The 24,994-nt window shown below is 46.4% G+C and overlaps 9 protein-coding genes across 10 annotated transcripts; 6 read left to right on the top strand and 3 right to left on the bottom strand.

Moving 5' to 3' along the window:
* Positions 1 to 191: 191 nt before the first annotated feature.
* FOXG_19611 (uncharacterized protein) lies at positions 192 to 1,486 on the bottom strand. Its single transcript, XM_018399872.1, has 2 exons — positions 1,124 to 1,486; positions 192 to 1,075 (listed from the first exon to the last, which is right to left on the bottom strand). The coding sequence occupies exon 2, from the start codon at positions 997 to 999 to the stop codon at positions 394 to 396; it is 606 nt and encodes a 201-aa protein (XP_018244295.1). The 5' UTR covers positions 1,000 to 1,075; positions 1,124 to 1,486; the 3' UTR covers positions 192 to 393.
* A 4,262-nt stretch (positions 1,487 to 5,748) lies between these two features.
* FOXG_07023 (uncharacterized protein) lies at positions 5,749 to 6,965 on the top strand. 2 transcript variants are annotated; one of them, XM_018385659.1, is made up of 3 exons: positions 5,749 to 5,929; positions 6,078 to 6,114; positions 6,167 to 6,965. In XM_018385659.1, the coding sequence occupies exon 3, from the start codon at positions 6,323 to 6,325 to the stop codon at positions 6,797 to 6,799; it is 477 nt and encodes a 158-aa protein (XP_018244294.1). In that variant the 5' UTR covers positions 5,749 to 5,929; positions 6,078 to 6,114; positions 6,167 to 6,322; the 3' UTR covers positions 6,800 to 6,965. The 2 variants fall into 2 exon arrangements, with proteins under 2 accessions (XP_018244294.1, XP_018244293.1); XM_018385658.1 differs by having other exon boundaries at positions 6,078 to 6,965.
* Positions 6,966 to 8,715: 1,750 nt separating this feature from the next.
* On the top strand, positions 8,716 to 10,242 carry FOXG_07022 (uncharacterized protein). The gene has a single exon (XM_018385657.1). It carries the CDS (start codon positions 8,897 to 8,899, stop codon positions 9,680 to 9,682), a length of 786 nt encoding a protein of 261 aa, XP_018244292.1. The 5' UTR covers positions 8,716 to 8,896; the 3' UTR covers positions 9,683 to 10,242.
* A 932-nt stretch (positions 10,243 to 11,174) lies between these two features.
* Positions 11,175 to 13,041, bottom strand: FOXG_07021 (uncharacterized protein; the record flags this gene model as incomplete). The annotated part of the gene is made up of 2 exons (XM_018385656.1): positions 12,355 to 13,041; positions 11,175 to 11,885 (listed from the first exon to the last, which is right to left on the bottom strand). The coding sequence occupies exons 1-2, from the start codon at positions 12,952 to 12,954 to the stop codon at positions 11,175 to 11,177; spliced, it is 1,311 nt and encodes a 436-aa protein (XP_018244291.1). The 5' UTR covers positions 12,955 to 13,041.
* A 2,171-nt stretch (positions 13,042 to 15,212) lies between these two features.
* Positions 15,213 to 15,926, top strand: FOXG_07020 (uncharacterized protein; the record flags this gene model as incomplete). The annotated part of the gene is made up of 5 exons (XM_018385655.1): positions 15,213 to 15,289; positions 15,343 to 15,482; positions 15,536 to 15,571; positions 15,621 to 15,693; positions 15,743 to 15,926. The coding sequence occupies 5 exons, from the start codon at positions 15,213 to 15,215 to the stop codon at positions 15,924 to 15,926; spliced, it is 510 nt and encodes a 169-aa protein (XP_018244290.1).
* Positions 15,927 to 15,928: 2 nt separating this feature from the next.
* Positions 15,929 to 16,409, top strand: FOXG_19610 (uncharacterized protein). The gene has a single exon (XM_018399871.1). The coding sequence runs from the start codon at positions 15,957 to 15,959 to the stop codon at positions 16,380 to 16,382; it is 426 nt and encodes a 141-aa protein (XP_018244289.1). The 5' UTR covers positions 15,929 to 15,956; the 3' UTR covers positions 16,383 to 16,409.
* A 453-nt stretch (positions 16,410 to 16,862) lies between these two features.
* Positions 16,863 to 17,880, bottom strand: FOXG_07019 (uncharacterized protein; the record flags this gene model as incomplete). The annotated part of the gene is made up of 3 exons (XM_018385654.1): positions 16,863 to 17,323; positions 17,394 to 17,645; positions 17,700 to 17,880. 3 exons carry the CDS (start codon positions 17,878 to 17,880, stop codon positions 16,863 to 16,865), a joined length of 894 nt encoding a protein of 297 aa, XP_018244288.1.
* A 460-nt stretch (positions 17,881 to 18,340) lies between these two features.
* On the top strand, positions 18,341 to 19,920 carry FOXG_07018 (uncharacterized protein). The gene is made up of 3 exons (XM_018385653.1): positions 18,341 to 18,475; positions 18,557 to 19,254; positions 19,310 to 19,920. The coding sequence occupies exons 1-3, from the start codon at positions 18,407 to 18,409 to the stop codon at positions 19,743 to 19,745; spliced, it is 1,203 nt and encodes a 400-aa protein (XP_018244287.1). The 5' UTR covers positions 18,341 to 18,406; the 3' UTR covers positions 19,746 to 19,920.
* Positions 19,921 to 22,917: 2,997 nt separating this feature from the next.
* On the top strand, positions 22,918 to 24,693 carry FOXG_07017 (uncharacterized protein). The gene is made up of 4 exons (XM_018385652.1): positions 22,918 to 23,352; positions 23,418 to 23,705; positions 23,765 to 23,895; positions 23,948 to 24,693. Exons 1-4 carry the CDS (start codon positions 23,073 to 23,075, stop codon positions 24,527 to 24,529), a joined length of 1,281 nt encoding a protein of 426 aa, XP_018244286.1. The 5' UTR covers positions 22,918 to 23,072; the 3' UTR covers positions 24,530 to 24,693.
* Positions 24,694 to 24,994: the final 301 nt, after the last annotated feature.

Below are 24,994 nucleotides of genomic sequence, written 5' to 3'. Positions count from 1 at the left end.
TCGCTCTCCACATCCACTGAAACCTCCATCTAAAAAAGCAACAAGCTCAACAAAAACCCACTGCCAAACATCAAGGCGACAGTTATAAACAAACTCAAGCTCATCGTTGCCATCCCACTGATGCCATGCCCTACCAGTGGTAATTAGTACAGTAGGAGTTGATTGTGCGGTACATTGTCAAAAGAACCTGGCACGCCAAGCAAGAGCAAAGTAGACATCTGCCCCCGACCCCTGTTCCACGAATCATTCATAGAGCTTGTCGATGATGTGGTATATCGCATACCCGGTGGACCTCAGCTTCCGGCTTCCCATATGGGCATGTGGGTTGAAGGAAATAGATTGTGTGTCTCTGACACATGGCTTAAGCGATCTGCTATTATGGTGTCTATAATATCACCCATCGTGCTTAATATCCACCCACTCCGCTTCACCGATAAAACGAATCTGCTGTCGGGTATTCTCCTGCAATTCAACCCCTAGCTGAGTAAGATTTTTACGGATCCTATCAAGAGCCTCATCTTCTATAGAATGCTGTTCCATTTCTGATTCGTTACTATGCCGGGCTGCAGTTATACGTATGAAGCTCTGGTTCGGTGAGAGTAGTGCAAGTGGTAATACTGCTGTTGAAATGTTTTTATTCGTTTCAGTCCTATTGTGGTGACTTGGTGTTTGCATTTGGCTTGTTGGAGAGAAGAGATGTTGCGGCAAAATTGGCGTGTCATGCACGGTAATGCAATTTCTATCATTGCATCTTTCATCTCCACGATTTGAAAAGGCTCCACTTTGTGGTATGTTCTTCTTGGACAATTGTGAAGATTCAATAGGTTGGCTGAACTGCGCCTTGCGACTACAGTTAGTGATTGAAGCAATTAATGTTGTATTATCGGTTCTGGCTGTCGTCACCAAGATGTGAGAATTCGTTTGGGGCAGCGGCATGTGTTGTTGTTTATTTCCTTCGCTGACCTCGGGAATTGATGGAATGTCTGTTTGCTGCGGCATCCTATAAATGGATCTGATAGTGTACAAGGCGCTTGCGGATAGAAGACGGTCCCTTAAAATAGAAGACGAAGTGGTCCTGACGCAACATCAGTTCCACACCCCTAATTATATGCTGGTGGCCTACTTGACGATGACTGTGCATGGGTTCAGCCCTTGCCATCACTTATTTGAATGCGATTAGAATCAATTTCTATACTCATCTGACCGTGCCAGACACCGAGGTAAGCATGACGTGGCATTTTTGGGAGATCACAGTGGTCCGATAAATAACGGATGTCCACCTTTCATCACCGGCGTCGATCAATAGCCATCTGGTATGACATGGGAAAGCGACCCTTCATTGGCTGAGCAAAAAGAGGTCGTAAGATCGAGGCCGATCGACCCTAGGAAAGTATCGACGCTGATTGATTCTAGAACGTTCTAACGGCCAAACCGGTGATGTGTTGCATTGTTTGCTGTTAGGTACGCACGAATACGATGGGGTGAGTGTATTGTTGTGATGTTATTGATCGTCGACTTGATTCTTTGATCAGTCTGTCAAAGAGGGGTTTCACCCCTCTTTTGGATACAAGAATAATATTGCAATAAGGGAAGTGGAGCCCATTCCTGTTGGATTAGTGATAGCGCCTCGATAAAAGAAACATGTATTTTGTGGGTCCCCGGATATATCAATACCGGGTAGCGGGGAAAACACCAAAAAGGACAGAAGAAGAAGAAAGAGCTTCTGGGGACGAGATTGATCCTCAAGTGTGAAAATTAACCCTATTTTAATTGGATATTAACCCTACTCGCGTATCTAACAATTCCCAGCCGCCAATCTAACATTTGCGAGACCCACCACACTTTCAATAGCCACAAAGTCCGTATATGAGAAGATTCATGCCTGCCCACTAGGGGTTCCCTAATAAAATCTACTAACATACTCCATAAGACAAGCGAATGCCACACCTCACTACACCTTTGGACGTCTCTACCCTGTGAAATCAACCACAACGTTCGAAATTGGCTCAGATTTGTTAGAAATATGTTCTCGAGACATGATCCAGTATTGAGTACCCACACCTTCCGCTCCAAAATAACATGTGCGTTACCATGCGATACCCCTCCACCGATAAGATTCCTCTACCGATAAGCGAAAAAAAAAGTTTCCCCATACAAAATGCTCAATTTCAATTGTACGATGCTTGGCTAAAATTGAACTTATTTACATAAACAAGCTGTGTCTTATTAAGAGTTTCATGCTGTTTGGTATTATACTATTCTTTTTTACAGTATGTAAGCGGTTTGGTCGTTCTATCAATGCCTCCTCCACGAACAGTCCTCCCCAAAACTTATCCCCTCAATTGTCGAAAGGCTCCCGCCAGGTCACTCCAGGGATATCTGCCCAATTAAAATGCAAGAATTGAAGGTACATTATTCCCTACCTAAATTAGCCTACGATAGATGTTCCAGCAGTATTTTGAGTTACAAATCGCGACATCACACTGCTCACCCCCAAATTGATTGATGCCTCTTCCTCTTTAATTGAGACTTCTTCTTATTATTGCTGACCGGCGCCAAAGGCTTTCTTAAGCTTCTTGCCCTTGGCTACCCAACCCGCTGGCCCTAAAAAGCAACGCAATTAGCTTCTTTTTCCCCTTCGGACAAGTTTATGCTGTGCCATAGGCGTAAATTTGTCTCAGGTCATTAGGTTCTCCTCATGGACCTGTCATGTAACCGGGGCCATGTGGGGCAAGGTACTTTCGGGAGCCTTTCGACAATTGAGGGGACAGGAATTTTATCTACACCAGCCTTCCATAATCGCCTTCAAAATGACTCGAGCGTCTTATACAGAAGATGGCATTATTAAAGAAATATTATATATCACAGATAACGGCCTCTCCCATAACCAAGCCGCCCAGAAGCATGATATCCCTCAGCCGACTCTTTCGGGCTGATTAAGAAGTATACTATCAAACTCTGAGGTCACCCATCCTGCCCAACTATTATCCAAGTCTCAGGGATCCAGATCAGCTACCTAGACACTTCAGCAAGATGCCTTGGGCTATGCTTCTTCTCACAGCCAAGTTCGCGCCACCGTCGCTGAGCTCTTAAGACAGCGAGGCACGGGAAAGGGCTGTCAGTGCGTATTAGATAGCCAGGTCCATGAAACGCCATCCAGTTATGGACATGAAGATTGGGAAACGCCAGGAGGTCTTAAATTCAATTCTTTTACCCCAATGGCTGTTAATTAGCACTTCGATATCCGGGAGCGCGAGTATAGCTAGATCAAGCTTGAGAACACAGTTAATATTGACGAGGGTGGTACCATAGCGGGATTTGGTGGGTATTTAACGTCTGTATCATAAAATTCAATAATCCATTCCGGAATTTAGGCTTGGATTTCTTGGTTATCGGCAGTAGCGATCCGAAGAGGAAGGCCGTCCTCAAAGGCTCTCAGTCCCCGCCTTTAGACTAACTTTATCGAAGTCCTGACTGCAGATGGCCGTCTTCTAAAACCGGGAATTATATTTTAAAGCCAAGGACTTCAGCAAAAATAGTTTGCCAATGAATTCAAGAAGATAGCCGACTAATATTACATCATTTCTGACAACGGCTCGACCGACGACCATATTGCAGTCGAGTGGCTCAAGGAGGTCTATCTGCCTCAATTCCGGCCAGAAGATAAGTCTAATTCCAGGCTTATTATATCAGATGACCGTAGAAGCCATGTATCCGTGATCATCTGCCTGGTCTGAAGCGTAAATGTCCCTGACTCAAAATCCGGGATCAATGGATCGATACCTGCTTTTTTAACAACATTTATTATTGTTACCTAGCAGTTCATTACTATAATGGTTTCCAACCACTATAAAATAGAGCTTTCAATGCTGCTAAGTCAGCTTATCGCGGGGAACTCTAGAGATAGCCTTGGTGAGTGCATGAGTCGCCCGTATGGAGGAGGAAGTCGGCCGGTTGAGTAGAGGCAAGAAGAGAAAGGCCATACCTAATCCTAACAAGAAGTTCGTGACCTTAGCTGATGCTCTAGAGGCTGGTAGACCTATTTCCGAGCCAAATCAAGCAATTGAAGAGGCAGGGGCTGTTGAGGATGTAATTGAGGTGGAAGGGATGGAAGAGGAAGAAAGCTCAAACTCGGAGGCGAAAGAGTTACTCGCTGTACGCACTCATACAGGCCGTGAAGCTAAAATACCAAGAGGATATTAAAATATATTGAATTATGACCTGAATACTGAAAGCAAGTTTATTTTTGCTAATTTTGTTAAGTTTTTCTCATGAGGTTGAAAAACTGTATTTTGTATGGAGAGACCTTTTTTTTTTTTCTTTTTTCTTTTTTTTTTTCGCTTATCGGTGGAGGGAGTATCGCATGGTATATTACAACGCAAAGGGCGCCCAAAATGGAAGCAGTTTACAACTGCAAAGGATTGGAAGAAATGCACATATAACTCCCTCTTTAACATATAGCACAGGCAAAGTCAGGCACGGAAAAGAAACCGCATAGGCGTAGAGGAAGACGAAGATACCAAAGCATGCCTAGTTCACATACAAAGGAGCATCAATCATGTCAACCGGCATAAGTACTCTGATTGCTTAGCCTGTAAGGGCTTAAGGCAAGGACAGCCGCGAGGAAAACGCCAAAAAAGAAGCTATCTACATGAGATAGCAGAGAATACACAAGGCACGTACCGAGGCGGTCATGACAAGCAGACTTGGTTTGGTTGTAAGCTATGTGATGTAGCAATTTGTAACAATTACTGGGGCTTTTGGTACTTAGGTGCAAAAAGCGTGAGAAGTGAAGTACCTCGAGTTTGCTGCATTTTGATTGGCCCCACTTCCCAAGATGTGACTTTGGAAAAGGGCTATGCCGATCAAAGGGACAGGAACAAATCTATATCTTCGTTCCTTCCACGATAACCAAGAAGAGAGTACTTTGCGTATCTCAAGCATCGAAACGAAACGCATACAGATCTTCCCGATTCTAAGCATTCTAGATCGTTACAGCAAGGATCCCCTGTCTGAGGCGTCATGAAGGAAAACTGGCGCGAGTAATGGCAATTGCCTGCATGTATGTAAGCAGCGATCAAAACGTCCGTTTACCGGCGACCAAACCATATTAGCCAGGCACCAACTTCCATCATAGGGGATGAAAAAAAAAAGTCTTTCGAGACTTGCATAATCACCTTATCGCCGTGAGTACATCAGAGGTTGGACTAAGGGGGAGGGAGGTGGCAGGCAGTCGATCGAGATTGCAGAGAACGAAACAAGCATATTGATGCTGGTGGACTTGGTGCTTGAAGCCCGTGCTTATGTGCATGTAGTATAAACCATCCCCTATGTTCATCTAGCGCGAACTTACTAGAAGGGGTCTCTTAGCAAAATCTCAAAGAAATCTCGAGAAAAACGATTAAACAAGTAATTACTAACACCCTAAAAGGGGTATACCTAGACAAATTTGCGACGTGATTACTAAACCCAAGTCGATGCTAGATCAACAAATAGGGGAGTTGATTGAACTGTTGGAGTCTAGACCATAGTTCTAATCTTGATTTAGAGTCTATTCTACCGCATAGCATACGACCCCCTTCTCAAAGTGGCACCACGATGACACTCCAAGATTCTGCACCATCACGCCACCTGTGACGATTTATCAGAATGGTGGGAATATCTCAGCCCGGTTATAGGAACCTGCGGCTTAGAGAAAGGATGGGTTGAACGGCGGGGGTCAACGGTCGGGGAATGGTGGATTTCGCATAAATATGACACTTGAGCAAACCATCAACATCGTCCGGTGGATAGTAATACTATAGCGCCCAAATTCTTTTTTTATTTTTTTATTATTATTATTATTATAATAACTTTACTGCTCGGCTTACATAGCGACCAACCTTAGTGGGCTCTAATTACTGGGACACAAAAAGGCAGCCAGTTCGAGGTGCGTAGAGGAAGCTAGCAACCCAGTTCCACCTCTAGTTTACGTTCAATTGCTTTCACCCTCGCCCTTTTGCTATTGCGTCCGAAACATCCTTTTGATCTTATGTCATCCAACATTTCTCGTAGTGGCCATCGCTGACAACCCATAGCCGTCTTTCGACTCTATCCTCAATCAAAGCAATCAAGGCAAGAAGCGCCCTAGCGTCATAATGTCTCATTTGATGTTCATGCATCTTAGACACCCTTTTTTACTGAAGCTTCATGTGAAATCAAGTCATGCGACATTTCAACTCTTTACGACTTCCTCCCCTATCGAACCGTGCAGGCCAGATCTTGCCTTCTCCTACATTAGCCCACCTATAGGCAGTGACGAAGTCGGACAGGATCAGAGAGCATGGAAGGAAATTCTGCCGGTGCCACGTCTGGCACAGATGAGAAGACAATCTCGGCACGATTGTCAGAGGAAAATGGCATCATGGACAACTGCGACGACAACCACCAAAACAGGGGAGGTGCCCCAGCCGCTCGCCGAGGGGTCAAATTGTGTTCAGCATCTCGCAAGCCAAAGAGATTCCGAGTGAAGCCAGCCGTTGCCCCAAAAACCCAGCAAGCTCGCGAGTGCCACAACAACGTCGAGAAGCAGTACCGGGCCCGTTTGAAGCTGCGCTTCGAAAGGTTGCTCACGGTGCTGCAAGCCTCATGGCGCGAAGATGAGAGCCTAGGAGAGGTAAAGCCTTTGGGAATGGGCTATTACTTCAGCAGAGGTGACGTTTTAGATGCTGCGAGGCAGCGAATTTTGGCTTTGGAGGCAGAAAACAAACGGCTTTCATGCAAAATCGAAGAGCTCAGTCAGGCTTTGGTGGTTGGTTAGGAAAAATCAAGTCCGGATAAAAGGCTCCTTCACTTGAGGTTGCGTGGTATGTGATTTATAACTGGCGTGTGCACTGGAATCGATAATTAAATTGATGAAGGTTTAAGGACAACACTTACTGGCTTTCGTATAAGAGGGTTAATTGACGCAACTTTGTAAACCAGCCATACCTAAAAAGTGCCCTTTTTAGCTTGTGTCCCCTAGATAAGCAGCGAGTAGACCGAGGAGGTACCAGTGCCGATTGCTTGTGACATTAATCTGGGGTCGGTTGATACACCATCAGGGATCAGCTAAAGCAAGAGCTCACGTCTGGAACAGAAGGTGCACACACCCAAAAAGATTGCTGGTCTATGATGGCAAGGGCGCAAGAACGAGCAAGTTGACCACCGCAATCCAATAAGATCGGTGAGCAATTATGCATTGACATTTACGACATTTACAGTTGTATCATGCTTAAATGCAAAGTTCGACTTACCCTACCGCCAGACCCTTACACTTGATTGTCCTTGTGCTAGCAGGCCGTGTGTATGGTAGTCAAGTCTCAGTTATTAGGGTCCAGAACTAGAACCTAAGGTTCAGAAGACTAAATGTAACACAAACTCAGGCAAGGAGGGATCTATCATGTAACAAGGCAGGGTGAAAGAATACTAGGCTAGATATAAACAAGAAGTTGCATTTGTGGCCACAGACTTTTGTTTAGCGTACTCCGTCTGCAACTTTACCGCTTCGTGATCCTAAAAGTGATCCAATTTGAGGATTACTAGTCAAGGCGTGGAAAGAAACCAGGATAGCCTGGGCTTCTATGCATTAATGCTGGAGTCGCAAAGTGGACAATGAATGTGTAAGATGCAAGTCTACACATGCCCTAATATAGAACTATCATCTGCCCGATGACTTGACACATGCGCTTGGCTTGGCCTCTGCAGCACAGGCTTGGGCGATGCAGCACAGGTTTGGGCGATGCAGCACAGGCTTGGGCGATGCAGCACAGGCTTGGGCGATGCGAAATGAAATGCGCATATGGGGCATGTATCGTGCTTTGCAAGGTACCACGTGGCAATGCAATCTGAGTGGAAGGTAGGCTCACACGCCAGGTGACGAACCATATCAGTATCCTGAATACCCTCTAAGCAGATGGCACTAAACAGGGAGGTGAGTGATCAGTCAAGTACTTCTTACAAGAACTAAGGAGTCAAGAGGATATACCATATCGTGTCCGAACTCAGCATCGCCCAAGAGACGTGCGCTTCGTCTGTAAGCTCCCGCCTCATCTCTTTGCTTGTCTTTGGGGGAGCAATAGCATCTAGATGAGGTAAATCCCTGTCTTTAGTGCTGGCGGATTCTGTCGATGCAGGTCCCCGGGAGCTGCTGGACCCTTCTGTGCCTGCAGTCCTGCCATATCTAACCAACCCGTATAATCTGTATTGCTATTAGGCGACGAAATAAGTATCAGTTTCTACTAAGAAAGGAATACCTGGGAATACACATGAGAAACAAAACCACCGCAATCAAAAGTGACATCGTCATGATGACTGGGAGCCATCCCAGTAGTGTATGGTTTGAATTTTGATTATCACTGTTCGGATAAGCGGGAGTAGTATTGCTTATTGCAGGCATGGCATCTACCTGTAGGGCAAATCAACCGGTCTGCGCCCTTCAAACAAAGGCACAAGAATAGCCAACAGGGTTTATGTGCTTAAAATAACTTCAAACATGGTGGTTCCTATGTAACCTGACCATGCATTCTTAGTTCGGGTTAAGAGCGTCGTGTTGTGCTCTCGGCTGGATCCGCCCTATGATCTGATGGACATGGTGTGTAGGCTGGATCCGCCATATGATCTGATGGACATGATTTGTACCACTACCTCACCATCTCGCCACATCATCCTTGAGTATGAGTCAAAAGAGGCCGAAGTCTCGAATCTCCCCGCCCTAAGTGCGTCTCGTGTCCAGAACCTAGTTCAATGGCTGGTATGTGCGAGAAACCAACCCTTTTCTTTCTGGATGAACACCAGCTAGCCAGGGTTTCACCATGTAGTCAGCCCGTGATACCAAAAAGATGTGCATAAGATTAGGTTCTTGAAATATAAAAGGCATATGGTAAAGGGCATATATCACCCACCCCGCACATCAGAAACTGTACAATTTTTTCCTCATAAAACTAGATCCCATATACAAACACCTGACTCAAATATCATTACACAGACCAATAGCCGAGGTTACACCTTCTTCGTCATGACGAACAGTCCAGAGCTACTGTACCACATTTTTCTGACGGTCATCGATTACCACGTCGATCCTTCCGGAGGTAAACGATCCATCTACATCCTCGGCACTAATGCTACCCTCGAAGCCGCCAAAAACTCCGCCTTCAGGGTCTTGGCCACGCTGGGCTATAAACCCGAGGACTTTGTTGAATATGCCATCCACTCAAGCAGCACCGAAGAATGGGATCATGGCGACGGCGTTCTCGTCTACGCCAAGGCGCCTGCTGGTCAAGTCTTCTTGATCTCGATACAAGCTACGCCCAATGACGAGAAGCTACTGATGGATTCCAATGGCGGCATATTCATGCCGACAGGGATACCGTCGTTGCATTATGTGATGCAGACAATGATTGACTACAACAAGGACCGGACGGGCTGTGTGCAGGAGACGCAGATTGAGGGGACGTTTATACACCGGGCCGATGCCTATGCAGCAGCCCGTAAGTTACTTGATCCTCTTGATTATGCAGATTATGATACACCGGAGAAAATGGCCGGCGAGTGGCCATTCGGGGAAGAGGTGGTTGCCCATGCAGTAGCGGAGACGGGCCAAAACACCATCGTTGAGGTGAAGACTGTCGCTGATGCCCATCATAAGCATGGGAAAGGCATGTGACGGGAGGTGGTGTGTCGTTACTGCGGATATAAGATCGAAATTGGTGGCGGAGGAGGTTGTTATTTTATTTTATTATTTTTGCATATTTTTTTTTGCTTCCGTCCTTCCCACCGAAAAACTAAGTTAGCTGTTGGGAAGTGGTAAGTAAATCACTCAAGCTTTATTCAAGTCTTTCTTTTGATATTCGCTTCTTCAGCTGCTTGAACGCAAGTTATCTTCAACGAAGGAATGTCGAATAACACACGATACACATATTAGGTTGATTCATGAGGCTATTTTTCTCTCAAACTGTCCATCACTGGCTTGGGCATTAAGTTAATGTAGTCAATATCCGAATATCTTCAAATTGATCACTGATTTCTCCAGAGGCTGTCACTGTCAACGCTATCTAATGGATAAAGCTGTCATCTACTATTACTAGGCAGTAGTCACGTAACCGCAGCAATATGTGGTTGAGTGGCTATGCCCTCAAAGCTCTGGTCAGCCCCAGAGCAATCGTTCTAACACATCAGCAGGAGCTGTCAGCAATGGATTGAAGTTTTTTTTTTTCTTTTTTCTTTTTTTTTGGAATCTCTTCAACTCTAAAATTAGTACATTAATGACGTGAGCATATCATGAGCTGACCCTCACGTTATCAGTAGTATGTACGGAGTAGATGTCAGCCTTATGTGCCAGCTAGCGCCACGATGGCCATCCGCTAAACTCAATTTCAAGCTATAAATCACTTTCGAGTACCGTGACCTGCATTATCACTTGTTTTCATTGTGTGATTCATTCTCGGGCGTATGATATATGGTACAGAGGCGCCGGCATCTTATCCCTGGTCAAATCTTCGCCTCAATACCATGACGCCGGCTCTAATATTCCTTAATGAGGTTTTCTGCACTCTACCCCGTTACTCAATGGAATACCCGTATTAATTGAATAAATTGGCCACGCCCTGTGGATACCGCTAGCTGCTTGGCGTGCAAGTTCTAACCGTAACCAAATTAGTAGGCACACCAGAACTTGACCACCAGCCATCCTTCCCCGCTCCAAGATTTTCCTGTCAACACCACTCTTTCTCGGCAACCAGTTGTCGGAATGACTTCAAATTCGGTATGTGCATTCATTGATATTGTCTGTATGTGTGTGCAAAAGGACAATTATTTTTATCCATCTAAAAAGGCTGTACAGATGTGACCGACGATTTCGAGAACGACGCGTGCTTCGAAGTGGGACAGACCTACCGGCTTGAATACCGGCTCCCCTCGTCGCCCGGTCAAGAAGAAGGCATTTCCCTTACAAAAGAGGGCTCCTATTACGGCTGGGTTAGAACAAGAAGTAGGAAGGTCATTGACGATGTCCTACAGCAGGGAAATAGGTGTTTTTGCAAGCCTGAACATAAGGTAAAGAGGTGGAATAAATATGACCCGTTGACCGGCTTGTATCGCGCGTGGCAGGAAGGGGAGGCTTTTTTCTGGGTTGATAATCAATTTGAATAGCTATAAAGCTAATCTACTGTAAATACATCCTCTTCAACGTCAATTTGCACTGTAATACAGTCATTTTGGGATCGTTCTTTAGCATAATACTGCTGCAACTGTTCCACAATATCGTCCTTCCGTCCCTTGACTGTGAGGCTATTCCGAGAAGCCAATTGCTTCAATTGAGGGATTGTCATCTTCTTCAATGAGTAAATTAGTATATCTTCATCAAGTTCATCCTCTGGACCGAAAGAAAGCTCCTCCTCATCGCAAAGACGGGAGACTAGCTCTTCGGACTTGATCGTGATCTCGGAAGCGGTTTCCCAGCCCGTAAAGTCGATTTCATCAATTCCTTTAATGCGAATAAGGTTATCCTGACTTCCATCAGGTCTCACGGTTATTCCGACATCCAGAAAAGCCTTTTCTATGAGGTCCTTCTTGGTTTTTAGGCGCTCAAAAGCTCGCGCAATAACCCAGGTTGTCATGATCCTCCGGTCGCTGACCGACCAGCGTGTTTTCCCTTTCCTCTCTTGTTCGAGCTCATAATCGAGAATGAATTCGCGAATCCAATCCTTTATAAGCTTATTAACTGCAGTATCGAGTGGCTGGAGCATTCCAGTACATCCGACAGGCACAAGGGCTGTTGTAATATTTTGCTTGCAGACTGCGTCTTTGACCGGAGGCGAAAGGTGGAAAGCAACAGCATCCATCACCAAAAGGAAGTCCCTCGTTTCTGCCTTCACGGTAGGCAAATCTTCTTCAACCCATAATTTAAATAATTCCTCATTATTGTATGCATGAGTGTTATATATCACTTTGATCCCCGGAGCATAGAGATGCTGTTCAGCCTTGGAAATCCTTGATTTCTCCCCAGATTCCCCCATGGAATATGAGTGTAGGTTGCAATCGGCAGATTCCATCACCGAAGATATAGAGGATTTAAGTTGCCTTCCTCTTATCCCACCCACTTCGAGGGGTCTTTACTGGGACTGATTTGGCCCCCTGTAGCTCCCAAGTGCTTCCAGAGTCAATTGAAAAGGGTACAGGCGTCTCATCAACATTTAAGGTATACCGTTTTTCAAAGCGTCTTCTGGGCGTCTCAAGGATACTATTTATTTCCATTTTGATTAAGGATTGCGGTTTTGATGGCGATAATTGTTCATTATGTTGTATGCGACGGATGAATTTATTAAAAGACCCACAAACCTCTGCCAATGCCTCAGGTTGTTGAGTAGCTTGTTTAGTAGCTTGTTTAGTAACCCTCCTTTTGACGATGTTAAACCGCGATTTAAATCCTTGCCACCAGCCATTGGAGAATGTGAATAGCTTTACATGTTCCTTGGACAATAAGGATTCGGTGAATATCTCAATCGCTCGTTTCCGAGCCCAAGCAGTGGTGACGGGGCGGCCGTTCTTCCTTAACTCCATAAAATCGTGAAACAACTGCTTCTCCAGCTGTGGCCATCGGGGGAGATAGCATCGATTTGTAATTTCGGGATTATCCCAATCTTTCAGGACCCAGTTGCCGATAGTCCTTCTTTTAATCTTGAAATAGTCTGCTGCCTCCCTTTGGAATGGTTTCCTATATCCATTGACCGACCATGAGCTACTAGGGTCGAAAACCTGATGATGATACATAAACATTACAACAGCAAGCTGCTTGGCCCTTGGATGTGACTCCTCTTTCCGTTGGATTGGGCGGGGAAGTTGCCAATTGCGATCTTGGATCGGCTTGGGCTTGCGGCCACGCCGCTTGGGTTGGGGAGGAACCAGGGGTTCATCCTCAGGTATACTTATAGAGCTCATCTCGGCGGTGATTTTGAGGTATTGCAGGTTTGTAGATGTCTTTAATTAACTACCAAAGCATGGGTTCGAAGATAACCTCCTCCAGGGCCGAATATCTTCAGCTTCACCTTCTGATATGTGCGGGGAAGAGCCGCATGACCTCACCTTCCGAATCAGGCATAACCCGCAGCTAGCGGTATCCACAGGGCGTGGCCAATTTATTCAATTAATACGGTAGTCTCAACACCACAACAGCTATCGATGATGCGTGCACTTTATTTTGCCAATTATGCATCAAAAAAATCCAAATTTTCAGAATAGCTTCATTTATCATGGATCGTGAATTGAGAATTTCCAGAGCAATTTCTGAGGCCTCTACGAGGGGCGTTCGCGGTGCAGCTAGGTGGGAGACCGTGCCGAGGTCGACTTTGAGGGATCGGATCGGTGGCGCGCAACCGACGCGTTTACAACACCAAAAATACCTCTCGCTGACGCCGCAACAGGAACAGGAACTCATTGACCTTATATTAATACGGGAAAAGTATTCCCAGCCGTTATTGAAGAAGGAGATCCATGAATATGCCCAGCATCTTGCCGAATTAAACGGCTGTGGAAGTCATCTAGGGAAAAATTGGGTAAACCGATTCTTCAAACGACATAACAGCGTTATGTTGAAGCCATCACGACTTATTTCGGTCGCAAGGAAGAAGTCTGTCACAGAAGAGGGACTGAGGGAGTATTATGAGGGACTCAGGCGTCTTATTATTGACTTATCAATTGGTACAGACCGTATGCACAACCTCGACGAGACTGGAGTCCAAGAAGGGGAAACTATAGCTGGCATAGTAGCTGGAACGGTCCTGACGAGCTCGTCAGAGAAGATACAGTCAGTCGCTTCCGCTTGGATCTCGATATTAGAGACGATATCTGCTGACGGTCGCCGACTGACCCCAACGGTAATATTTACAGGATTATCGCTACAGGGACAGTATTTTCCAAGGGATATACCGGATTGGAAGTTCACTTGCAGCGAGAAAGGCTGGTCTAATACAGAAATATTGCTACGGTGGTTCTACGACGTTTATCTGCCCGAGACTCGTCCAAAAGACCCGTCTTCCTGGCGACTATTAGTCCTCGATCAACATAAGACTCATATAAGTCCCATCTTCATGAAGAAGGCAATGATGAACAAGGTCTGGCTTAGTTGGCTGCCGTCGCACTCGTCACATATCACTCAACCGCTGGACCTTGGTCTTTTTTCCCCGTTGAAAAGATACTATCGAGAAGAGACAGCTGGAATGGAGACCTACGAAGCGACATCAAATAGACAGAAACACATCTTCATACAGGCATATAAAATAGCTTCTGAGAAAGCCTTCAGTCCAGAGAACATCCGACAGGCGTTTCGAGCATCAGGGATATACCCAGTCGATGTTGATCAAGCTATAAAGAGGTTGAAGCCCAAAGAGCGTCGCGGATCGACTTTTCAGCCTCCCACAACACCACCAATCACGGTTGAAGTCGATCGCGATATCTTCAATACGCCCTCGTCAAGCCGCGATATAGAAAGACTACTCCAACGGGTCGATTGGTCATCAGGGAATGCTGAAAGGGACGTCAGAATGATCCTGCGGAAGGCAGGAAAGTCACTGGACCAAAGAGGTGCGTCTACAGTCTTCCAGGAGCAAAAAATCGCCGTACAGAAAGCTCAAATAGCTGGTCTTAAGCCGTCAGGCCGTTGCAAGGTCAATTGGGACCCGAACAAGGCTTTCCTCACGTTGATAATCTTGCTATAGCGAAGGACCGGTCCGAGATGAACACTTGGAAGTTAAATAACGAAGCCGCGGCGGAAAATCGTCCGCCGAAGCGGAGGAAAAAGCAGTCGGTTGAGCAAGAGTTTTTTAGTCAATACCCAAAATCTTAATTGAATTGAAGCTATTTTCATAATTTGAGAATTAATCTACATAATGCGTTGGAACGGAAATGAAGCTATCGCAGGTGGGGCGGTGTGGAGGGGTGGGCGGAGTGGTGGTCAGATACGTTAAGTTAAACTTCATTAGTGCGACACTTGGTGCACTTACAGTGGGGGCATGCTGTTACATGGAATTACGTGCTGAGGTCAGGTATAGAAGATATGCCCCAGGCATTCGCAAAGCACCGGCGGATGTTTAAATATGTCTTTACTCTGCAGAAGGGTCATTCCCAGTGGTTTGTCATACTTCCAGCCCTCGTCATCCGCCTCACCTCGACTCTATTGGCAGCTAGGGAGCTTGCACACAATGACAATACGGCAATGGAACCCCTCTACGGATATGCCAGACCTGAACGGCAAAGTCGCTGTCGTGACTGGAGGCAGGTATGTATCAGCTTCTTTGCATGAATTTAGTACTATGACTTACATAACTTCAGCTCGGGTATTGGCCTCGAGACAGTTAGGTTCCTGGCTCGGAAAGGAGCGAAGGTGTACTTGACGACACGAAGCGAAGCGAGAGCACGACAAGCCAGAGATAAGCTCACAAAGACGCGGATATTAACCCTTCCAACATTAAGTACTTGGTGATGGATCTATATGATCCGGTTAGCATCACTCATGCTGTCGAAGAACTGAAGCGGAAGGAGACAAGACTGCATATTCCGAGTATGTTTGGGATACACTACTTACATGAAGATAACTGACAATGCCGAAGTCAACAATGCGGCCGCATCAACATCGTCCACCATGTTGGTTGATGGGAAATACGAACAACACATGGTTGCCAAGTATATTGACACGCGAACCACCATTCTAACTAATTGCTAACGTGTATAGCCATATGGGACCTTTCATTCTAATCAACCATCTTGTACCCCTCCTCGAAGCCGCCGCCAAGGACCGGGACGCCGACGTCAGAATCGTAAACCTTAGCTCCACGGCGATGAACAGCATGCTACCAGCAAATTTCAGTTTCAATTTTGACTCGCCCACATGTTTCAAGAATCCAGTTACCTCATAACATTGGCAATGGCGCTATCTAGGGAGATTCATGTTTGGCTTTGACATGATTCGTTATGCCGTGTCAAAGACAGCCGTGGTAGTATTCACACAAGAGCTCCAGGAGAGATTGCAGACACAGAATTTGCCTATTACCTGCATAGCTGTTCATCCTGGCGAGGTACTAACAGAGGGAGTTCTGGCTATTAACAATGTTCTTGTCAGGGCTATAGCCCGCGCGTCCTTTCTGACTGCTGAGCAGGGTGCTGCCAATTCTTTGTTTGCAGCGACCGCGACGGAGGTAAAGAAGGATGCTCTGAAGTACAAGGGGAAGTTTATAGTTCCAGTGGGAAAGTTGGAGGAGCCCAACCCTGTTGCTAAAGACAATCGACAGGTGAAGGGACTCTGGGAGAACACAGTAATTGAGGTGAATAAGTGGCTTACGGAGAAGAAGCTTACTCTGTTGGAGGCGTGGTAATTATTATGCTAGGTAGTATAACGGTAATATTATTTTCTATGTGTTAATTGAGATTTTTCAGTGTGATGGCTTGATATGTCTCGTTGAGATGTCATAAGCTTCAACTATCAATGAACCCTCCGAGAAGAAACAGTATAGTGTCAGAGTCGCATACATCGCTCTGTGTGTGGCAGAGAGGGCTCGCTATGCAGGAGTGCTTCTTAGGATTAAACGAGCTCCTTCCAATAACTCATGCGTTGGCAATGCTGTCATGTCAACTAACCTGTAATAGTCCATGATGGCAAACATTGTCGTTAATCAAGCCAACGCATGGCCATTGCCACCAGGCTGCTATAACAGCGACTTCTCTAGTAGAAAGAAAGGGTTCTTAAAGCCGGTGCTATTGCATCATATCACATCCCTTGTCTAGATTATATTTCCAATGCCTAACTAGATACCTGGGGCCGGAACATCCTCTTGCCGAGACGAAAGAAATCTAGCTCAAGCTCGAAGCTTCTCAAATCGTCGGCGAAACGGAAGTAGCTCGAAACCGTTCGTCACCGGTAACTCATTTCGGAGAAGCAGTCCAATCTCGCTGGGGTGATACCAGTTCATCCAAACCATCACAATCCAGATCAGGGTAGCATCGAAGACGAACAGGAAGGCCTCAGTCCTCATGAGATATCCGTCGTTGCCATCGAGGTACTCAATAACCCGGAACAGACTCCTAACCCAAATGAACCCGCCTGTGACGTAGAGTGTAGTGAGGTAATGAGGCCACCTAATCGAGGGCTCTAGGCTCTTATTGGTAGGTGACCGGTTCATCCGGCGATGGAAGATACTGACGACCACGATAAAGATACCGAAGATGGCAAGCTGGAAGAAGAGGCCGCCGACGATGACATACTCACCAATATTCATGAGGTTGTTCCCTTCGTTTGCTCCCGACATCATACTTCCGCCTGTATTCAATAAAACAGTTAGTACGGGTTCAATGCCGCGATCGGGGATTGGAGTATAAGTTATACAGACCTGCAGACTGGAGCTGTAGTGATACAATATCCCCGATCACGAAGACTTTAGTCAACCATCGCCTCTTGATGACGGCATGTACCTCCCCTTCCGTCAGGAGGATGACACGACTCAGTATCATGTATATAGAAGCCGCCATTAATGCTGGTGCAATAAGAAGCAACACACTTTGAACGACGTAGGGGCCCAGCGTCCAACAGCCAGGGTCCTCGGTCGAGTTGATCGCACGGCCAATGTATCCCGCTATTTCAGCTACAGTAGCCAGTTAGTAAAAGTTGGACTACAAAGCCTCCTGGAGTGACTCACAAACTCCACCGAGGCAGAATGCCAGCATATACCAGGTCTTAGTCTTAATCATCTGGCAGACATGGATAATAGTTGCGATGCTGAATAGTATGATGAATATGGCGGCCGCGGCTGTTGAGGGTTCGTAGCGATAGAAGGACCAGTCGGCGTGTCGGTAGTTGGGGTCGCATTTGGCAGCCATATTCAGGGTGATCAAGAAGTGCTATAATATTTATTTATTCTCTGGCGAAAGATGAGTCTGTGTTAAATGACTTAGGCGAGATAATTTGATCTAGGCTTCTGTTAGAGAGAGGGCAGACTTTACTTTGAATGAACAATATCCAGTGAGAGCGACGGAGCATCTTGAGCCCTTTATATTCACGAGAAACACCGCTCCAAACTCCCTATAACCTACGTGCATTAGTATCGAAACCATAGCTCAATCATGGAAATGACGATTGAGCCTTAGATGCGATATTATGATGTGGATCCACATCATACCCTTGTCGATTAGAAACTAAGCCCTGCCATTCCATTGGATGCCTATAATGCCCGGCACATCCGAATCCCGCGTATTCGCGTTTTATGCTAGGGTTTAAGCTTATAACTAGGTCTCTTTCCCGCCATACGATCCAACAAGTCCATTTTGTTCCGAACCCGCGGTTTTGATTTGTACATCTTTCACCGATATCCTCCACTCCGTCGGAGACGACGTACGCTGCCAAACGATGAAACCACGACGCTCTCATACAAAGTCGCGGAGCGGATGCCGGGAGTGTAAACGTAGAAAGGTAAAGGTATGTCACGGGTGCGATACTATGGAGCTTTCTGATTCCGTCGGCGGACCCTGCTAAGACTTTGATATGGATCCATCATAGTGCGATGAAAGGCTTCCTTCTTGCTTCAACTGTGCCCGTCGTGGCATGACATGCAGCTTGACCCCATCTCAGCCGTCTCCTCAGAACATAGAGCCCGTCCGCCGGGACGGCATAGATAACACAGTGACCAACCCGAGTCCTGATGCATTATCCGTGGCTGGAATATGGACTGCTCCGATGCCGGGAGCTTCTCTAGATTTCCAAGACCACGGCCTGGAACTGATGCACCACTACTCTGCCATTACAGCCAACACCCTTGCCTTGAGGCTGGATATGCAGCACATCTGGCGCATGGTCCTCCCCGAGATGTCATATAATGCATCGTTTCTCTCCCATGGCCTACTGTCCGTCGCCGCCCTACACAAGGCTCACCTGCTACCTGCAAGAAGGGACAAGTATCTAGATCTCGCAGCCTATCACCAGACCCGCGGCATGGAAGGCTTCCGCAGCATATTTTCTAGCATCGGCGAAAAGAACTGGCACCCTGCGTTCTGCTTCTCATCCACCATCGTCATATATGCGTTTTCACCGGCGGGCCGGACCGAAGATCCCATGAAGGATATTCTGCAGATCTTTGTCTTGATACGTGGTATTCGATCTAGTCTCTTGGGTTCGGGACGCAACCTTACGGAGACGCCATTCTCGGCATGGGCAAATGGTATCTGGATAGTCGGAGAGAATGATGTGGCATCTTATGAGTATGTGGTCTGGCTCTACTCATGGAACAAATATGGGCTGACTAGCAATGTGAAGTTTCGACCCGCCATTGGATCATAGCGCTCTACCTATGGACACATTCCAAGCACTGCGTCGTCTCTTCGCCTTTTATCGCACAAATCTATCAGACTGTAACAGGGCAGACTATGAGTTTGCCAGTTTGCAGCTTAGGAAATCGGCGATCCTCATCGCACATGCTGGTTCCCAGGCGGAGATCGGTATGGTAATGTTCTTCCCATATGTCATCTCTGCGAGTGTCATGTCGGACATCCAAGCCAACGACCCGTGCGCCCTTGTCCTGTTGTCTTACTTCGCCGTGCTTCTAAGCCTCGTCGAGCAGCAGTTTTGGTATGTTCAGGGCTGGTCTAGGAGACTTATAGAGGCCATCGACTTGCACTTGGATGGTAACACCAAGTTTTCTAAAGTGGCAAAGTGGCCTAAGACTATCATAGCTAGGCATCATAAGAGTTAATTAGGTCATGGTTAGTTATTCTGAGTCCGCTGGGGTGATATAAGCTCTCAGCATAGAGCGGTTTTCTACAGCCATGTCTTGGTGTATGCAGGAGGTTCAAGCCAACAGTACTCAGAGGAAGAACCCTGTAGTATTAAATTCGAGGTAGAAAAGCAATATATATAGAATTTGAGGCTAATAAGGCATGATTTAAACTAATCCCGTCGTAAAGCTTGACCAGGAATCAGTAATATTAAGAGACAGACTAAGTAGTAAAAGGAAGAACAGCATGGCCGCCACTACACGATGAATAAACTCCCTATCTCCCAGCACTAAGTAATCCTCTGAACTCTCCACTTGGCTATTGCAAATCTCGCCAACTAATCTGTAAGAAGATGACAGCTTGAGAGGATCTTAAAAGAGCCCCTTTGACACCTTTGTGCTCACTTTGACAAATTGACAATCGAGAGGAACCAAATAATCGCTGCGACTTTGTTGCAGCACCCTTTGACCATCGTCACGAGCATCTCCGATTCTGTTGAGTCTGATCCCGCGAATCTTGCCATCTTTATCATACGCATACAGAGCAACCCGATTGTGACCCAATTGCTAAGCGTGAATGGGAGTTTGCGCAGATTGGGAAGCCACAATGTCGTAGACATTTGGAGCGCCATTTGGAGCGAGGTTGATGTTGAAAGAACGACCGTCGTACATAGGATGGAAGCAACGAAGACAGCCCTTGTCCCCAATAGGCCAACCCTGATGTAGCCTGTCATCATTGGCAAAGCGCTGATAGCGGAATATCAAACCCTCTCCAGGAGGCACAGCGGAGATATAGCCGTGCTTATAATCATTTGTATAATTTGGGACGAAGAATCATTGGGGTTAGGCCGAGTTCCGTTCCATCAGCAAGGGCGATCTTATACCAATTATCCGGTCCAGAGGCAATGATATGACCTTCGCTATCAACAAGATTCTATATCAAAAGAGAATGAGTAAAGAAATGTGAAAGATAGACAAGTTATTTAGCACTCACCACCATTTTGATAGCTCTCGAACAATGCTGTAGTCAAAGGTATAATATTGAGTATAAAGGGCAAGTCTGCTTGTTCTGTCTTTCTAGCAGCAGAGGAAGGCTTTCTTAAGTATTCTCAACTGCGCCCCCCTCCCGAGTCTTGACCCTCTATCAGTGCCTCTACCCGGCAGAAGCGGCATTGCTCGGCTTGCCAATCACCATGTAGTCTCCTTCAAGACTGCATTTCAGCTTCAAACCCCCATGAAAATATTGAACTCAAATTTGCATACCGACCAATGATGCTTACCAGCACCCTGCCTAATAAATTCATCAGCTGTGTAGTGTCAACTATGTGTATGTCGTGGCCAAGCCCTTGTGGCATGTATTGCAGAAGCCAAGCTGCTTGTAAGAGCTGAAAATATATGGGGAGAGACCTCGTATTGATCGAATTACATAGTACTTGCACTATATTTGATATCATATTTATACGGTATTTGAACGACCATGCACTGTACTGCACGGTTTCCGGTGTTGCTTGCACTGCACGGTATAAAATTACCGTGCAGGTAATACGATATTGAATATGATATCGTCTTATTTATGGCCACACTATTTACTTCATTGATGCCCGCCACCTGGGTGACAGCAACCATGTTGATACGTTGCAACACCGTACTACGAGGCCATTCAGGTATACGTCTTGAATTAGTCGAGGCTATTCCATATATGCTGCGTAGAGGGATGACCCTCACCATGCCTTTACGTAGCTCCATCTCAGCATCTGGGGACATTATACCTCTCTCCTACATCGCGGGGATGGTTGAAGGAAACCCTGACATCCCGCGGTCGTGTGCCAGTCTCGGGATTTGTATCTGCAGATAAGGCCTTGAGGTTTCCGGTTTGGGGCCAGTCGCTTTTGGACCTAAGGAGGGCCTTTGGTCTGGTCAACGGCACCGCACTCTTTGTTGCAGTGGGATGCTTGGCGGTTCATGACATGAACAAGTTGGCAATACTGGCCCAGTATCTCGTCGCGATGTCATGCGAAGCTTTGTTGGGTAAGGCTGGTAATTATCATCCCTTCATCACTACTATATGTCCTTATTCCGGGCAGATCGAGTGCGGTGCAAACGTGCTCCGATTCCTAAAGGGATCATCTTTGATCGAGCATCCTGAGGGAACCGAAAAATTCAGGCAAGGTCTTTTCCACGATCAATATATGTTATGCCATCCATCCGGCCATGTGGGTAGATGCTGGTTGCAAAGAGAAATCATCCCTATACTCTTTCCCGTCTAAACAAGTGGTAAGGTATTAAAGATCAAGTGCCTGATCAAGCAGCATGATCGGTCCTAACCACCGCCATCTACTCCTTTCAATGAACCCACCACTAAGTTTAAGCATAACCGTGTATCTTTGAACTAAATTATCACAAGCTCTTATTCCTTTATCAAGCATGAGCAGCCCAACTGTTGTGCTGGGAGAGAGAACTGTGTTCGTTTTACCTTTCTGAACCCAAATCGTGAAAGTTTGGAGAAAATGTCTTCTATTAGATAGAGAATCACCTCTGGCTTTCAGCCACATCCATGTTTACAAATAACACATCTACAACACAGTTGAGAATCTCCTTAATTAGGTGTGCAGCCTTTATCGCTGCTTTTACCCTAATCCATGTCAACTAACAGACACAGCATTCGGTATCACCAAGAAACGAATCTGGCCCACTTTGGTCCATCATAGCTACCTGTCACGGGTTCCATGGTCTATATATCATAAATGAACGGAGTATATGTATATGTGACACGTTTGAAAGAGCCCTGTTTTTCCTCATCAATCCAGGTGGCGGCAAGCAAACTCCACTCCAGGGCCGTTCTCGGCCAATTGTAAAACCCCAATTTGATGACGTAAGGATAAGCACGTAATGGCAATGCAGGCCGCCCGCGGCTTATTTCTCAAAGATAACTGGGGCTATGCTCAACTGATGCGAAATGTATATGGGCCGGCAAGCAAATGTAAATAGTGGTTAGAGAGAGAAAAGCGGGAATTTTGGGAACGGCTGGTCAACGTCGTCGTGACGTTGGCGAAGTGGGGTACCGCGGATCAACACTGATCCGCGAGGCTTCGGCTGTTCGCCGGACCCCGTTAGCCGGGCATAGTCGTTTAGATGACTACAACCGCGTAGGATACAATCAATCAAACTGATGCGAAATCGCAGATTCATTACTCTGATCATCACAACAACCTCTTCATCCTTCTCTCATCTGTCATAATTTTTCTTCGCCCTTTCATTGCGCGACTCATTGTTTGCCTGCATACCTAACCGCGTCAAAACGCCACAATGAGCAGTCGCAAGAGATCGCGATCTGTCGGGGAGGAGAACCGCGCTGATTGCCCTTTTACGATTTCTTACGCGATAGGTCCTTCGCGCGCCGAACAGGAACGTCATAAGAACAAGAAGCAGAAGTGCGAAGACCAAGATAACGATAAACGGGTTCAGCTTCAAATCTCTCCCTTCTCCCCAACCGGCAGCTTCAAGACCCACGACACCATGGATCTACATTACATAGTCGAACCCAGGAAACAATGGCAATCTATGACGCGCTACAACAGCTTTGTCCGTAAGTATCCGATGAAATCTCGCTTTCGTGCATACCGTGAGGGGCTTATGGCTGATTCTTGGCAGTCAACAACGTCAAGTACTATAGCGAAGGGTTCGTTCAGGTTGCCAACGAGCTTACCATTGAGCAACAAAAGGCTCAAAGTGATGGCAAAGGTAGTTTTGAGAAGAACAATGATGACTGGGTCGCGCGCATCCTCGAGATTCGTGCTTCCGATGAGCATCACGTTTACGCCCGCGTCTACTGGATGTACTGGCCCTATGAGCTGCCTCCCGGAACCCTCGACGGCAAGAAGACTGTTCAAGGTCGCCAGCCGTACCACGGCGCTAAGGAACTGATCGCCTCCAACCACAGTATGTTCTAGAATACCGATATTATGCTGTGCTGCAGCGCGTCTAACCGACTTTTCTAGTGGATATTATTAATGTTGTCAGTATTACAGGACCCGTCACCGTCAATCAATGGATTGAGTCCGATGACGAGGAGATTACAGGCGAGCTTTATTGGCGTCAAGCATACGACTGCCGTAACTCGCAGCTTTCCGTATGTTGCATGGTACCTCATCTTGTCTCCGCAAGCGCTAATATGCATATAGTCGGTTGAACTTATTTGTAAATGCCAAACTCCCGCCAACCCCGATAAGACCCTTATAGGATGCACGAGCTCGGAGTGTGGGAAATGGATGCATCTTGAATGTATGGCCCACGACATTCTTATGCAAGTCTACGAACGACTAGGAAAAGACAAACCCCATCAAATCGAGGGATCGAGTGTGGAGGAAGAGAAGCCCGAGGAGGCAACGCGTCCTCTATCGCCCAACGATGCCGAGGAGCAGAAGACCCGGTCTACGGTCAATGTCCGGGATGGGACAACTCAAGATAATGTCCACGTCAAGAAGGCTGTTCGCGAAACGCCTCGTGGGACAGAGACCCCAACACCTGGGCCAACGCCCTCTACGTCTATCGCCACCGTATCGGTTAAGGGATCAGCCAAGAGAGGCCGCAAGAAGAAGATCGCAGACTCCAAGCCATACCTAGGACTCTTTGAGGCCAACCTCAAGATGCAAGACGGCCCCACAGCGTGGGAGATCCGCGACCTGCGTGAAAACGTAACAGGTGGTGATAAGATTTGGACTGAGAAGGCCTCGTGTTTGGAATGCGGCGCTAATATCGACTAACTACTTAAGAAACGGACTATATGACTACACCGGATTTGCTTATGTGAGTAGACTTATCGAGCTTTTCGCGGCGGCGAAATTCGAGATTGCTTAGGCTAGTTATTATTGTTTATTGCACAGTAGTGCTGGGTGAAAAAAAATTTATTTTTTATTTTTTTATGAAACTTGGTTAATTATTGAGATGGGAGTTCTTCTCGGGTTTATAGCTCTAGATGATTTCATCTAGGACTTTGAACTTTAAATCTAGGACTTTCAGATTAACAGTCTGAATCCTGAAGATAAGGGGGATTCCCGGATTTTCCAACATGTAGCGATTTGTAACAATGCTGACTGTTGGTACTTCTATCACACGCCAATTTAGGTATGGGTGGAAGGTACCGATCGTCGGGATCATTTTGATTGGCGCCCGACCCTTGTCGTGACCCCTCTGTTGCCTTGTGCCACTCAAAGAGATAACCTCTCTTT

The sequence above is a fragment of the Fusarium oxysporum genome, chromosome 6 (genome assembly GCF_000149955.1).
Source record: "Fusarium oxysporum f. sp. lycopersici 4287 chromosome 6, whole genome shotgun sequence".
In the NCBI taxonomy this organism is placed as follows: domain Eukaryota; kingdom Fungi; phylum Ascomycota; class Sordariomycetes; order Hypocreales; family Nectriaceae; genus Fusarium; species Fusarium oxysporum.
Note: the sequence above shows the minus strand (reverse complement) of the source record. Positions and strands in the feature narration are given on the sequence as shown.